The sequence below is a fragment of the Myxocyprinus asiaticus genome, chromosome 3 (genome assembly GCF_019703515.2).
Source record: "Myxocyprinus asiaticus isolate MX2 ecotype Aquarium Trade chromosome 3, UBuf_Myxa_2, whole genome shotgun sequence".
In the NCBI taxonomy this organism is placed as follows: Eukaryota; Metazoa; Chordata; class Actinopteri; order Cypriniformes; family Catostomidae; genus Myxocyprinus; species Myxocyprinus asiaticus.
The window spans coordinates 34463921-34480819 of NC_059346.1; the positions used below are offsets into that span (position 1 = coordinate 34463921).

General features: G+C 36.6%; 1 protein-coding gene across 1 annotated transcript in view; it reads right to left on the bottom strand.

Moving 5' to 3' along the window:
- Positions 1-201: 201 nt before the first annotated feature.
- Positions 202-16899, bottom strand: part of LOC127429560 (anthrax toxin receptor 2-like) — a 100781-nt gene continuing 84083 nt past the window's right edge. The window contains exon 17 of the mRNA XM_051678681.1: positions 202-4912. Within this exon, the coding sequence (XP_051534641.1) occupies positions 4874-4912 (39 nt within the window). The 3' untranslated portion in view covers positions 202-4873. The remainder of the gene's footprint in view (positions 4913-16899) is intronic.

Here is a 16899-nt window from a genome sequence, read left to right on the forward strand (position 1 = left end):
AGCAGAATTTGTGGTTTAAAGCTGTTTATCAAATACACAGAATTAAAAGCATATGAAAATATGGCCTTTAATAACTCACTATTACTGCAATGTGTGTAAGCTGTGCAAAATAATCTAGCTACAGTGAGTAATCTACTTAAGTGTGATGCCTGAGAAATCATATCAAATTCAGTGACACTGTAGAAAGTACACAAGTACACAAGAATTTTACTATTTATTTTGTACAAATTAAGTCAAAATACAAAAGATACAACATTTTCCAAAACTCGACTAAAGGCTGAAAGAGGAAAATGTCAAGAAGAGATTTTAGAAATGCGATTCATCTGAAATAATTAATCTGACAACATGATATGTACTAAAATGCTTTTGTATTTATGGTGTCATAGCAGAAATCTACTATATGAAAAAGAAAACAAGTACAAAAAATGCAGAAAATGACTAACATAGTGACCATGCTGAAAATTGCTTAAGGTACTGCTATTCATTTATATCTGCTTCTGTTGATCTGATTGTCATTTGCTCTCTGCACTTGAGCTTATCAAATAATTATTCAGTATTATTTGATGTGGATGAGAAACAAACGTCAACATTAATAATTAATGTCAACATTGTAAAATTGATGCATGCAGTTTGCAGAAAACATATGGCCAGTGCCAAGTATGTACTAAACACTATTATAAGGGCAAATTCAATGTCCACACATTTTTTGTATATCAATTTAATTCATTATTTTCAATTAATCTCTGTGCATTTGGGAGAAATTAAATTGCACTGGAATTGTTTTGTATTATTTATATACTGTTATATTATATAATATTTGGTTACTACTACTTATTTAATAACAGTTTTTAACCACTGCACTGTTTGCATCCTCTGACCCATATTTTAAGACAAAAAAATAAAATAAAAAACAATGAAATTACATTACACATAAATATGAATATGGATCTAATAAGAAAACATGATAATTAGTCTATATTTTGTATAGACTAGTAAGGAAATAAATTACTGTCTAAATTAAATTCACTGGCCAAACTGCAGTGGGACATAATGAGGCATTCTATGACCAGGGCTGCATGTACTACTGTAACTTAATAAAATGTCAAAAAAGATATATATATATATATTTCTAAAGCTACACTATGTAACTTTTGGCCCTCTAGCGGTTAAAAAATAAAACTGTACGCATCTTGTGGAAGAACATTGTTTTGGTAATGATGCAAGTTGTGCTTCAGCTCTGCTCCTCTGCGTGGATAAATGTGGTATGAGGCACCAGTGTACACATAAATACAGGACATCTTATCAGAGTGAATGGACAAATAAATTACGAAAGAAAGGAAAAGACGGATATCCGAAAACACGTCACCTGAGTAGGTAAGTGCCATATATTATGCTGTTATTTTGACTTATTGGAAACATTGATGTTTTAAAATAAATTACGTTACAAAAATTAGGCAACGTTCCTTAACGTTAGACATAACGATTGCTAGTCTGATAAGGTCAAATGTTGTAAAAAATTTTTAACTGCAGAATATTCTGGCCAAATAGACCACAGTCATTTATAGATTGTCATGGTTATCAACCAGTGGTCAGTATCATTCCAAGACTCACATGTCCTTGGCAAGCCTAGTACTAAATTATTGCCGTTATAAAGAAAAATACGCACGTCTGCTAGCAAGTGAAAAGTTCTTCACCGATTACAGTATAATTATTGTATTGCATTTGTGTGTGTGATTACACAGCTATACATAAACCATATCAATAAAATATCTTACCTGTTGAGTAAGAAAAAGCCATCTCTGTGTCGCTTTTAAATCCTTTCAGATCTCGGAGTTGTCGTTACCTCTGAAAAGCCAAGCCGATGTTGATTCGGGCTTTATTACGGACTCTGTCGCTTTCCCTTTATGCTTGTAGACTCTGCTCTGTTTGGGATTTCTTTGTTTTTACAACCGGTGATTCCCCGGAGGTTTGCCGTTTTGAATGATCCATGTTCAATTATTCTTGTTCGTTGTGACAACAAACTTTAAGCTTCAGCTACTCCCACACACACGCTACAATAGCCGGATCTTATTTTCTCTGTGTACGGATATGACGTGAACACGCACAGGCGAATGATGTATGTGTGCAATTTCCCGTGAAATCCATCCTGACAGCTCTAAAATATAAATCATTATTATAGGTTTATCAAAGTGTATTTGGGTAAATACATGGTTTGGAAGATGGATTTTTTTTTTGCTCTCTCATTAATAACATTTTGTTGTTTTTTAACAAACAAAATAAAAAGTTACATAGTGTAGCTTTAAGTACATTAAAAATTATCACTGTATGTAATACATTTGACTTTGATTTAAATGTACAAAAAATAGTGCACAGTTGTAAACATTCAGTTGTTCAAAAAACTTGTTTTTTCTATCCAAATTCTACATCAAAAATTTTTAATGTTCTCATTTTCAAAGCTGAAACGGGTGCAGTCAATCATAACATATTTTACATAAATTACTAATACTATTTTTGTAGCTGGTGCTCTTTATTCAAAATGACAAAGCATAAACCCAATACTGTCCACACACAGGTTTAAAATCAACCTGGTTTAAAGTTCTCCTCAACACACATTAATGCGCCCAAAACATATAAAAAACACACACTTATGCATTAACTAAGGTTAACAAATGGAACATTATTGTAAAGTTTTACCAACTCTTTCTCTCTCTCTCTCTGTCTCTCTCTCTCACACACACACACACACACACACATGTTGGTAAAAAACTGTCCTCGTAAACCACCAAAAACACGCCCACACGCCCACACACCCACACACACACACACACACACACAAACCTTACATTTACCACAATCATACTTAACATATAAATATAACACTGCAAGAAAAAGTAAAAAAAAAATAAAAAAAAGTTAAAACAAGCAAAACCCAATAATAATAAAAAAGAGAAAGCAAAGCAGATGTTGGGTGAGGTGGAAAAATAGTTATGTAAGACGTTGGTAACGATAGTGAGCCAGATTGCAACTAAAATATAAACATCTAATTAAAATGTTCATAACAGTTAATAGACATCCTGTGATCTCTGACATATAAAAGGAAATACATATAAAATACTGAAAATTACACTCACCTAGCTGTCCAAGAAGTGCAATGGCTTACTTGTAAGTGCCACTCAAAGAACGATTACAATGTTTAAACTAAAATAAAAATATGCATATTGTTCTTTCATTTTTTGGGGAGGAGTGGGCTGGGGGTGAAGAGGAGTAAAAATGAATGTCCCTACAATTATGACGAGAGCAACAAAGAAATAATTAAACCAGGGCTTTTTTTTTCAATGGTCCTGCCATCTTGCACACTTGCATGCCCACCAAATGTGAGACACCACGCCCCATTCTGTTCCCCCCTCAAACTTGATGGTTGTTGAACTTATTTTTAGTGTCATTTGATAAGCTACCCTGCTTGCACCGAGACATCCCACTGACCCAGCCACTGGTCATTGTCTATACCACTTCCCGTCAAAGCCGGCACGCTTTGTCAGATTTCGACTTGAATATCCATTTTGCATCTGAAGTAGCGTATCGAAAGTGACTGGATCGTTCGAGCCTTTTTATTCAGCTGCCGCCCCCTTCCTCCCCCACAGTGTTTCCACTGACACTGACATCATTCGCGATTGTCGTCATGACAGCGCATTGAAGAAATTTACAAATATATATATATATATATATATTGCTTGCTTTTCTGTGTGCAAGTGGAGAGGGGGAGTGAAATGTGGATAATTTCTGGAAATGAACAATACTTTTCCATTCGTCGCTCCTTTCGGTTTGATCTTTCGAGTCTATTGGATGAGGGCTTTATGTTATCAAAGCAGAGAATCTGTTTAACTCTTTTTGAGGCAAGTCTAGTAAAAGGTCATTCAAAGATGAACCTCATAAAAACCTTCTGAGGCTGCTGCTTGCAGTTGCCTTTAGTTAGTTCAGTGAAACTTTGATATTCCTCTGCATCTGGATGAAATTCTTAGAGATTTGGTGCTTAATACAGAGAGCAGACAGCTGTATGTATGTCTTAAAACCTTTAAATGATGGGCATGTGTATGAATTGGGAAGGTTTATGAGTGAAGAGGAAGCATCAACCACCAGAGGGAAATCTGTCCCTCAAAACCTTGCCGGAGCACTTTGGTCACAGGGTGTCTTGCGGTGCAATAATGCTCTATTAATTTCTCTATGCTGTGCTTCCACTGATAGAAAGGTGTCTTCGCAAACTAAAGGGCAAATCTTATTGCGTCCAATACCTTAGGGCGTTATGTCTACAATTTGTCATGCGTGTGCACTTCTCAGTGTTAAAATGACAAGATCTCCAGTCAAAGAAGCCCCGCTAGGCATCCGATGATAGTGGGCTTGGAGAGATTTTTGTGAAGAGACATTGCCAAGAGGCAAAGTACTCCTGCACTCCGTGAGCCTACTGGGATTAGTTCCACTTCCCAGCCAACGGCAAAGAGCCTCATCTCATTCTGATTTTTTTTTTTAAATAGCCTCCATCTGTGTCCATAAGATTTTTTCCACAGAAGGCACAATATGGTCAGAATATGACAAGGCCTATGCTGTGCAAAAAGCAAACCAATCAGACAATTTTTTTAATGTATTTTGTCATCCACTTGCCATTCAGTAGCTTGAGCAATACCATATTATACTCATTTAAGTTTTGGAAAGCCAGTACTTGTAAGCAAAATGGGTTTCCCTTGTGCATCACACTGAACCAAGATACCCCAAAGTAGCCAAAGAAAAGCTATGTCATCTACAGGATATTTTTTTTTTTTCTGTTGTCCCATCTGATATGCTTGGAAGTCTAAGTATTTCAGAGACTGGAGACTGTCGTCTATTGATGCTGCGTCCGACTGAAATGTATACACCGTCCCTAGAAGGAAAAGAAAAGTCAAGAGAAAATGTATTAATTATTGTCGTATTATTATTGTATTGTATATATATATATATATATATATATATATATATATATATATATATATATATATATATATATTCTTGTTGCACTCTAATCTGTCTGGGATAGTATTATTCTGATGCAGTTGAAACTTCGTAATGCAGCACTTTTCGTACTACTGCCTCCTTTTTAATTTTAATTTTTGTATTTGACTGTAAAGCACTTTGGTCAACAATTGTTGTTTTATTGGTGCAATATAAATAAAGCTGACATTGATATTGCCATTATTCCTCTTTTGTAAGTCGCTTTGGATAAAAGCATCTGCCAAATGAATAAATGTAAATGTAAATATTATTATCATTAATAATCAAATAATAAGTTGTTAATATATTAATTATATGTTTAATCATGAATTATATTACAGTATTAATATAATAATAATAATAATAATAATAATGCACCAAGTATTATAATCCTTTTTGTGTGCAAATAATTCATTATATCAGGGTGGGAAAATGTCCTTAAAAATAAAACCCACTAAAATTTTAAAATAAAACTAAAACATATTTATTTATTTTGCAAAACCACAGCTCTGTGAATAAAACCCTTTCCTCACCATTAATAAAAAGGAATCATATGTTCTACCCAAATAATTCTGTATAAGACATATTTTTTATTTTAATTGTACACACAATTTTGATTTTAATTGTTAAAAAAAACAAACAAGCATATATATATATATATATATATATATATATATATAAAAAGAAGGAAAAAAAAGGACTGATTTAAAGGGCCTTTTGTATATTTAAATGGAAAAGTCATGATCATTTATGTTAAGTGATTCTAATAGCTGTTAAAGAATACATATTAAAATAGTAAATAATTGTAAATTAATCCACAAAATGTTGTGTTGGCTCATTCTTTCATTTTAGCCCAAAGTCTCAGTGAATCTCCCATTGTTCTACAATGTGGGGCTTACTGAAGCTCGTGTAAATAGCTCTCCAGCTATAGTACACACTCCATTGCTGGACTGCTGGGGAAACTGGGTGCACTGGCACCAAGAGGGAGCTCTCGCCTAGCGTATTACCACCACCAACACACACACACACACACACACATTGGTGCAGCTATTCTTATGAGGACTCATGATTTTTATACTGTATGAACTATAGATTCTATCCACTAACCCTAACCCTAAACCTAACCCTCACAAAAAACTTTCTACATTTTTACATAAAAAAAAAAACAAAACAACAAAAAAAAAAACATAGTTTAGGATGTTTTTTAAGCATTTTAATTTGAATTAATAATAATGTCCTCATAAACCACATTTATAGCATAATACCCATGTAATTACCAGTTTGTAACCTAAAAAATTGTCCTCGTAAACCACCCCTATATTCTATATTTTTCCTAACATGTTTGATAACTAGTGTGTTACAACCAATGAAGCTGTCTTGGGCTAACAGTGAATAACTAACATAAGATTCATTTTTGCCCTAGTTTCTATTGGCATTAGATATTGGAAGAAACCCAGCAACTTCATAGACTATCCACGAATGTGCGGCTTTATGTTGTCCCTGCATTGTAAGCCAAGCAAGGCGCACCCTCTGTGATAGATCTCACTCCGTCAACAAATAAGGTGCATCAGATGCTGTTTTGGCCACCGCTGATTGTGGGGCTAAGTTTACAGGATTTTGCAGGCTTTGAAGTAGGAACTCTGAAAAGCTGTCTCCCTCCAACACAATGGCTGTGAAGGAGCTCTGCCGTAAGAGTTGGACAGGTGCAAAGCAATACGCTCATACATAGATCGACGGTTGGACCCATTTTAACTCCAATGCTTCTGGGTAAGAGGCAATGACTTGGCATTGGACACTATATCCATGCCATGTTACACTCAGACAGGCAGAGCCCACAAGTGCCAATAGAATAGAAGGACCATGGGCTAGATGTAACTTATGTCAAGGTGATATTATTAAATGGTGAAAGTAAAGATATAGTAAGCTGAGGAGACATGTTTTCTTGTTTTTTTCTCTCCACAGACATGCAAAATGCAAACGTCATGTTGTAAAGTGGAGATATTCAAATAATACATTTTGTTCTGCTCCATAAAATGTTACGATCCCCTTGTGTTTTAAATTTGATGTTACTGAGTACAGCTGTATTTTATAGAAACCACTGTAATCTTTGTACTAAATTGATAAATATGGAGTACAACAGTTTAATATCATTCACAAAGGGCACAACAGGGTTACAGAAGTAAAAATTCCATACATTTTGTCAAAAGCGAAACTGATTTTTAACAATAACGTAAAAACCTTTCAAGACTATGTAATGTCAGCAAACCCTAAAACCCTAAAATGACCGTAACAATGAAAATGTAAACAACTTTAGAGCTAAAAAAAATACATACGTTTTAACAGAGGAATTAATGTAAGTGCTTTTATAAAAATTATAATCTTCACATTTCTGCCTTTAAACCCTCCAAAATTGGCCCCATTCACTTTCATTGTAAGTGCCTCACTGCAAATTCTATTTTTGCTTTTTTTTTAAAGAAAAGTAGGGACGAGGTGAACCCGGAATATATTATTGGATTGAACCAGGAATAGTCCTCTAAGAATTTTTGTTGAAGAATGGAGAATATCAATGAGAAATTAATTTTTGGGAGCCAAGACTGCAGAAAAAGTGGGTGGTCAGTGTTGTGCTTTATACCAAAAATGTCACATATCAAAAAGTAGAAAGTTGTTTAATATATAAAAGCCTGAATAATTACACCACACTGAGTTTATTAAAAAAAAGTTTTTTTTTTTATAAAATAAAATAAATGCGCTTCATTTGACTGATCAGAGATTTCTCATGGTTTTATGCCATCTTTAAGAGATCACACAAGGCTCAGTTCATCAAGAGCTTCTGCTCTGTACCCTGTACATATGCTACACCTATGCAGATCAGTCAAACAGAGACAGCCTGTTGGGGGCCATCATTAGCCCTCCATCTCTATAGCGCTCTCCATGCCACACCAGTCTGATGGCCACCAGACTTCACAGAAAGATGTCTACTACTCTGATTTAGCCGTGTGTTTGGGCAACTGTCCAAAGGAGGAGTCTGCATGTGTTTTTGCATCTCATATTCTGCTAGCCATTCTCTGGAACAGCTTGATTCCCCCAAACCCTCAACTCCCACAGGAGCTGTCTTGCACTTTCTGTTCTTTAAGGGAGTGAGATCCAGGAATTAAAAGGTGAAACTGAAAACTTGGAGAGTAGCCCATGTCCTTCTCAGACCAAACTTCCAAAATACTCCCTAAAGATGGATAATTCTAAGTACAGGATTTTTAACAGTAGTTATGGGTTGTGATATGCATAATTACGGATCAATTGAAGAGCTTTGTGTCAAAATGGCATTTATGTTTCTTGTAAAGCCTTAATACACTGAAAAAAGTGGTAACCCACAATTGTTACCGTAAGTATATATTTATGTATACTTAATCTAATCCAAAAACGTTACAGTAACACTTTACAATAAGGTTCCTTTTGTTATCATTAGTTAATTATCATGAACAACCAATGAACAATATATTTATGTTTACATCATTTATTAATTTTTGTTAATGTTAGTTAATAAAAGTACAATTGTTTATTGTAAGGTTAGGGTTAGGTTTATTTAGGTTAGGGTTAGGGTTATTTAGGTTTATTTAGTTCATGTTAGTTCATAGTGCATTAACTAATATTAACAAATACAACTTTTGATTTAAAAAATGTAGAACTATATGTTGAAATGAACATGAACTAAGATTAATAAATGCTTAATAACTATCGTTTATTGTTAGTTCATGTTAACTACTGTTATTAACTAATGTTAACAAATGGAACCTTATTGTAAAGTGTTTATAGTAAACTAATTTGTAAGGTTGATATAGTCAGATTAAATAACAATTGATTTTGACTTGAATCAAACCAGTTAATTTAGATGTTACAACATGAAGCAAATTTTTTAGGTTACCTGACAAAACATTTTCAGAATATAAATTAAAAATATACATTAAAAATATGCTTCATGTGGTAACATCACCAAACAATATTATGTACACAATATTATGTAACATCACCAAATCAACCTAAATACATTATATTACAACAACAAAACTATTTTTAAAGGTTAGATAAGGTAAAAATATCTCCTTAAGGTAACAATTACAGGTTTACCCCTTTTTACCATGTTTATCTGATTCCACTAAAAAGTAAAAGCCCAATATTTAATTTAAAGGTTTGCAGTAATATTAAATTGCAGTACATTTACCAGTCTTTTGTCTATGCTTCATCTTTAAAACAAGAATGTGACATTACATAGAATGTGGTCTTTCCACATACTGAAAATTTTAGAAGTTCAAAATGGGACAGGAAGTGCAGCTGCAAATAGGCCTAGAGAAAATGCCAGAGTGTGAGCAATCCTGCACTCTAGAGCTGGCCCCCACTACCTCCACACCCATGGTCCACATACGGCCCACATAGCACCGCCATCTGGTCTGGTGGAGATGCAAAACCAAGCCAAGAGTGCCCAAAATCTAACGCCTGCTGACAACTTGGATAAATTTTCCAGTCGTTAAAAGTGATATAGGCTCTGGAACAGTGAATACATTAAAAGCCTCAAGAAAAAAACAGTTGGAGCTCTCAGAAATAGCTCAACCTGAAGAAGCCCTTGATTTTTTTTTTACAGTTTAGAAACTGTAACTTTGTCACTGATGATTCAAAATGGATAATTTGATAAACATTAAAAGGATAGTTCACACCAAAATGAAAATTGTCATCATTTCCTTACTGTAATGTTGTTTCAAACCTTCGGAACACAAAAGGAGAGAGAAAAGGACAGACTAGGGACATATGCAAGGACCCTTTTTGTGGACTTCAGTTCGGCTTTCAACACCATCATCCCAGCTATTCTCCGGACTAAACTACACCAACTCTCTGTTCCCATGTCTATCTGTCAGTGGATTACCAGCTTTCTGATGGACAGGCAGCAGCAAGTGAGACAGGGGATATTCACTTCCAGCACATGTACAATCAGCACTGGTACCCCCCAGGGATGTGTGCTCTCCCCACTACTCTTCTCCCTGTATACCAATGACTGCACTGCCAAGGACCTCTCTGTCAAGCTCCTGAAGTTTGCAGATGACACTACTGTCATCGGCCTCATCCAAGATGACGATGAGTCTGTATACAGAAGGGAGGTTGAACGGCTGGCTCACTGGTGCAGTCAAAACAACCTTGAGCTGAACACGCTCAAAACAGTGGAGATGATTGTGGACTTTAGGAGGAACACCCCAACACTGACCCCGCTCACCATTCTAAACAGCACTGTGGCAGCAGTGGAGTCATTCAGGTTCCTGGGCACTGCCATCTCACAGGACCTGAAGTAGGAGACCCACATTGACTCCATTGTGAAAAAGGCCCAGCAGAGGTTCTACTTCCTTCGCCAGCAGAGGAAGTTCAACCTGCCACAGGTGCTGCTGATACAGTTCTACTCAGCAGTCATTGAGTCTGTTCTCTGCACTTCAGTAACTGTCTGGTTTGGTGCAGTTATGAAATCGGACATCAGAAGACTACAAAGGACAGTTTGGATTGCTGAAAGGATTATTGGTTTCCCCCTGCCCTCCCATCAAGAACTATACACTTCCAGAGGTAGGAAAAGGGCTGGAAAAATTACTCTGGACCCCACTCACCCTGCCCACTACCTTTTTGAACTGTTGCCTTCTGGAAGGCTCTACAGAGCACTGAGCACCAGAACCGTCAGGCACAGGATCAGTTTTTTCCCACAGGTTATCCATCTCATGAACAGTTAAAACTGCCCCATTGAGCAATAATTATGTGCAATACACAGCTTAGTCTATTTATATTTATCCAACATACCATACCTCTTCTGCCATACATTCCCTTGCATCTGTATATAACAGATTTGGATTTGTATATTGTACATACATACATATTTCTATATATTCTTATATTTTCTATTCACTTTTTATTTTTATTCTATTTTTTGTTGCTATATTGTTTGTCCACTGGAAGCTTCTGTCACCAAGACAGATTCCTTGTATGTGTAAGCATACTTGGCAATAAAGCTAATTCTGATTTTGATTATCTCTGAGATGTTAGGCAAACTGACAGTCTCAATCACTTTTCACTTTCATTGTTTGGAGAAAAGATGCAATAAAAGTGAACATAACATTTAGCCTAACATATTCGTTTGTGTTCCACAGAAGAAATTAAGGCATACATTTTAAGAACAACATGGAACAACATGGAACATCAGGGTGAGTGAATGATGACAGAATTTTCATTTTTGGGTGAACCATCCCTTTCAGTTCTGATAAACGCATTGGGTAACAGCATGGGTCTTAAAGGCTCTGGAGGACCTAATACTGGTCTACCTGCAGCTCGCTTTGAAAGTGAGAGTTGATTTTGACAGCGTGGTAGCGATCTCTGTTATTTAAGTCCATAGCCACAATCAGCCACAATGTCTTTTAGAACGCATCTGCACCATAACTTACAAGGGTATAAAATACCCCCTCCTGCTGACACAATATTTACAGCAAGTCCTGCTGCCTCAAATCAAGTCTTCTGGGTAAATAAAGTGGCATATGATCCGCAATCAAGAGCTGATGACTACAGAATTGACCTGCTAGACAGAAGGAGAATTATGTTTTTTAATCTCCAGATGCCAGTAAAACATCCTGCACTGGCATTAGTTGTCATGATGTTTACAAATTGGTCATTTTGTGGTAACATTATAGGTAAAGTTAAGGGTAAACAAAAATTACTTATTGCTTATAGGGCTGCAGCTAACAAGTATTATTAATTGTAATTTCTCGAATGACCTGTAAGTCTCACTGATTAAACATCATGCTTAAATTTCAGTCCAGTTATTTTACAAAGATAAGTGTAAAACTTTTGTTTTTCTTTTTTGTTTAACAGAAGAAAGGCCATCATATGGGTTTGAAACAACCTGAGAGTAAGAAAATGATGAATTACTTTTTTTATTTTGGGGTGAACTATCGCTTAAAGAAGCAGTTCTTTAAACCCTACTTGAATCCTGTGTCCACTAGGTCCCAAAGAAAATGTATTGAGAACATTGCTGATCATCTGATGTCTGGAGATGATCATTGCTCTGGGAAAACAATTTGTTGGAATAGCTCAAGTTTACATACAAAGCTTGGCTTGCATGGTCACCAGAAAACTGTTTTCCCATGGAAGTCACTTAAGCAAAGCTGCATTACATGTGCAGATGTTTTCTGCTCTCTATCCTGTCTTTCTTTCCCCGGGTTTGTTAGAATAAGTGCACATCATTGCCAGCTAACAGCTCTGGGCACCATCCCCTGGTTATTTGAGAGAAAATCCCAGTCATTTTGGCGGAGCGCGGGTACTCACAGACGGCAAAGGCGGGCACAGATGGCACTAATGGACAAGCAGAATCCAACAGAGGGAGCAGGGACGAGCCACTGAGGAGAGCTATTCCAAATAGCAGCAGTGAAAGCCAGGCCCTGCTCAGCTTTAGCAAAGTTACAACTGCAGAGTTTCATCATAAAGAATTTAAAGTGATAAAATAATCATGGGGGGGGGTGGGGGGGAGAAATCCGTTTGGCAGGATGCCAGTGGATCAGATGGGGAGGAGATTGTTCTTAATTATCCATGTTCCAGTGTAGCAAAACTTGAGACAGCAGGTATCCACCCCAGCATGCCATTTGAGGAGCAGGGATTGTTGTATGTGAATGGTGCAAGTCAATTTGTGTTTCATGTTCACAGGTTCCATTTAAAGTGATGCTCATTTTAGAGATTTTTGTACTGTTGATAATAATTTTGATCGTTTGATTTATTAAAAAGAGCCAATTCGGGGGGTCTGGGTAGCTCAGCGAGTAAAGACGCTGACTACCACCCCTGGAGTCGCGAGTTCGAATCCAGGGCGTTCTGAGTGAATCCAGCCAGGTCTCTTAAGCAACCAAATTGGCCCGGTTGCTAAGGAGGGTAGAGTCACATGGGGTAACCTCCTTATGGTCGCTATAAAGTGGTTCTCACTCTCGGTGGGGCGCGTGGTGAGTTGTGCGTGGATTCCACGGAGAACAGCGTGAAGCCTCCACACGCGCTATGTCTCCGCGGTAACGCATTCAACAAGCCACGTGATAAGATGCACGGATTGATGGTCTCAGACGCGGAGGCAACTGAGATTCGTCCTCCACCACCCAGATTGAGTCACTACACCAACACAAGGACCTAGAGCGCATTGGGAATTGGGCATTCCAAATTGGGGAGAAAAAAAAAAGAACCAATTCACACTTCATTCCAATTACAGTGAAACTACTGAAACAAAGATCAGAAGCTTATTGCTTGATACAGGTATTGCTTTGCTGCAAACGTTGGATTTTTCCATCAATTTGAGTAAATTGAGGTAAATTAACAAACTTTTTGTGACCAGGTAAAATTGTTATCATATTGCTTCATTTTCCATGGCCATTCAAAATAATAGTAATAGTAAATGAAGGTACACTCATGGCATCAAATATTTTATTTTAGTACATGGACATTCAAAAGAATGTTGAAAATATTTATTTATTTATATATATTTATGTTTTGCTAATAGAGTGTCTTTTTTACTGTATTAAAGTTTGCATTCATAGTAACACTGTTTTCAACCCTATTATTGAAATAGGTGTCCTCTTTTTGGAAAACCAGAATATGGTCACCCTAAGATAAGGGAAATAAAACTCCTACAGTAATCTATAACGTATTACAATATAAACAATTAAAAGTAAACATTGTCAAATTTCATCAACATTATATCATCAACAGGTGATTATTAGTGATTGTCATAAATGTCCGATATGGCCTAATGATTGTGAACTGCTCAGCAACAGCTGAAAACACTCACAAGTCCCTGCGTGGAGAAAATACAACAGTCAAGTTTTCACTCTGAAAGACACAGTGCATGCATTTATTTAAATGAATCGTATTCTTTTGAAGTTTGATAATCACAATATGTTATATCATGTTTCCCATCTTTCTGCCCCCAAATTTTAAACCTCTTTAAATGATAATTAAGCCTTTTGTTGTTTCATTTAAGATATTTAAGACTTTTTATGACCTTAAATTTTGGAAAACTGAATTTAAGACATTTTAAGACTTTTTAAGGATCCACAGGAACCCTGTATAAACCATTCAAGACAGAAATAGTAGGAGCTCTCAGATTGTTTCGTGTTTAATAGCCGAACTCCCAATGAAGAAATATGCTACCCATAATCCAGAAGAGAGATACACCAATCAGAGTTGTCGCTGTTATCGTGAAAACTGGTAAATAAAAAAAGTTAAGGAGTTACATAATAATAATAGCGTTATATTCAACCTTTTTTGTTTTGATTACGTCATTCATCAATCAGCTTCACAGGATTTTACTTCATTCCCTCATAAAATAATTATACAATATTATCAAAATGATTAAATAAGAATATTATTAAAATTGCACTCAATAACTTTTTTATTTGTGTCATCTTGGACACTAACCCTAACTGACACCCAGTTGCTTTGATGCAGCAGCATTCAAAATCAAAAGTTTTCACTTTCAGATGCCATTGTAAAAAAATTACTATTCACAGTCAGCCATGATTACTTTAATCCATGAGTGAAAGTGTCAAACAACAGGGAAGTTACTGAGATTAAGCTAATAGTATTCGGCTGGTCATGTGATCAGGACATGGCAGCCCCCATGTGCGGACCCTCTCCATATAGAATAAAACAGCTTTTATAAGGTTACCGATATGACCAGGGCTTGACATTAATACCCGCCAACCCGCCAAATGCGGGTAGAAATCAGGTTTGGCGGGTAACCCTAACTAGCCACTTTGGCGGGTGGCCACATCGCTTTCAGCATTTTATAAGCAGTAAATATGCTTCTCACATCTGACACGCACATCTTCACGAGGCGAATGAAGCATGCTTTCCCGCAACCACTCCAGCGCACATCAGTGTGCTCCAGAGACAGAGCCAGAGCTTAGTGCAGAGCAAAACTTGTGCGATTCAGTCGGGCTTCGATTTCGCGGCAGCCGGCAGAGACCACAAAACTAATGTGATGCATTTGAATTCTACTGAGAGAAGTCAAACCTCTCAAGCTGCCAGACAGCCCTGACATTAAACAGCACTGACGAGGTAAAGAGACAGTGTGAGACAACATCGATAACAAGGTTTTTAAAATAAACATCATCATCCAAACTAAAATCTTGTTAATGCAGTAACACTAACTGGTATCTGGTACAGATGCATCTTAAATCAATTAGGGCGAATATATATAAGAATTAAAGGAATAGTTCACCCAAAAATGAAAATTTGCTGATAATTTACTCACACTCAGGCCATCCAAGATGTATGTGAATTTCTTTCTTCATCAAAACAGAATCTAAGATTTTAGGATTTCTTTTCAGGCCTCCTCCTTTAAACAATGCAAGTATTTTTTGACAGTCCAAAATGCATATTTAGGGTGCATCAAAATAATCCACATGACTCCAGTCGACAAATAAAGTTCTTCTGAACCCAAACGATTGATTATTTTTAGAAACAAAACAACACTTATATACTTTTTAACTACAAATGTTCACTTCCGTATATCTCCGTGACACACGCTCATGAGACAGATGACGTAAGCTCATTGGTAAGGTCACGCATCATGTGGAGGAGGAGACAGGAAGCACGTCATTGTTTACAAGAGAAGGAACGCTGTACAAAAGTATAATTGTCTTTGCTGTATAAGTGTATTGTTCAAAATGGTCGTTTGGCATGTGTATCCTGGATGCTTCAACCTTCAGAAACCCCAAAGAAAAAGCACGCCAGGAAAAATATAAACTTTTCATCGATTGCTTATACATGATCATGAGCGACTGAAGCTCTGGTTATCGTGCTGAACCTGGATATGAGTACACCCTTACATTCTCTCAAATACTGGAGGGTGTGCAGTGAACATTTTACCCCTGAGGATTTCAGACCATCAAAAGAAACAAAGGGTCGATATCTGAATTCATCGGCTGTGCCCGTGCTGTTTTTCCAGCGAACTCAGGTTTGTGTGAAAACTTTGTCATTGTCATGCCTCCCTCAGCGCTCTGCTCCTCATCACTGATTTCTAATTCACCGCACCTGCACTCAATTCACTCGATCATTACTGCCTGCATAAATAACTCACCTTCACGCCACTTCACTGTCAAGTCTCACACAAAGGACTCTAGTTTGACCATGCTGCTCTCACGCAGTGTTTATTTACCTGTCTGTATTTGCTCTTGATCTTCGTCGATATCGGTTTAGTGCTTACCCTGCTGTTTCGCCTGTTACCTCTTCTTCAGTTTGTGAAGCTTCTCTTCTGTGTGATATCACCTGTACCATTGATCTCACTGTGTAAACCCTATAAATTCTGTGAATCTCAGTAAACGCTCTCGCACTTGGTTTCACTAACTACAACTTGTGTGGCTTGAGTTCCTGACAGTCATATAGCCTATATATTTCTGCTAAAGAAAAAGCACAAGTAGATAACACTACGGCATTGCTCCGAAATAAAGGATGGTTATTTACTGCAGTAATGTTTTTTTATATTATTACTATTATTTGGAAATGACTTAAAAAGTATATAAGTATTATTTTGTTTCTAAAAATAATCAATCGTTTGGGTTCAGAAGAACTTTATTTGTCGACTGGAGTCGTGTGGATTATTTAGATGCACCCTAAATATGCATTTTGGACCGTCAAAAAATGGAGGACATTCACTTGCATTGCTTAAAGGAGGAGCCCTGAAATGAAATCCTAAAAATCTTAAATTCTGTTTTGATGAAGAAAGAAACTCAGATACATCTTGGATGGCCTGAGGGTGAGTAAGTTATCAGCAAATTTTCATTTTTGGGTGAACTATTCCTTTAATTTATTAATATTATACTGTCATCATTT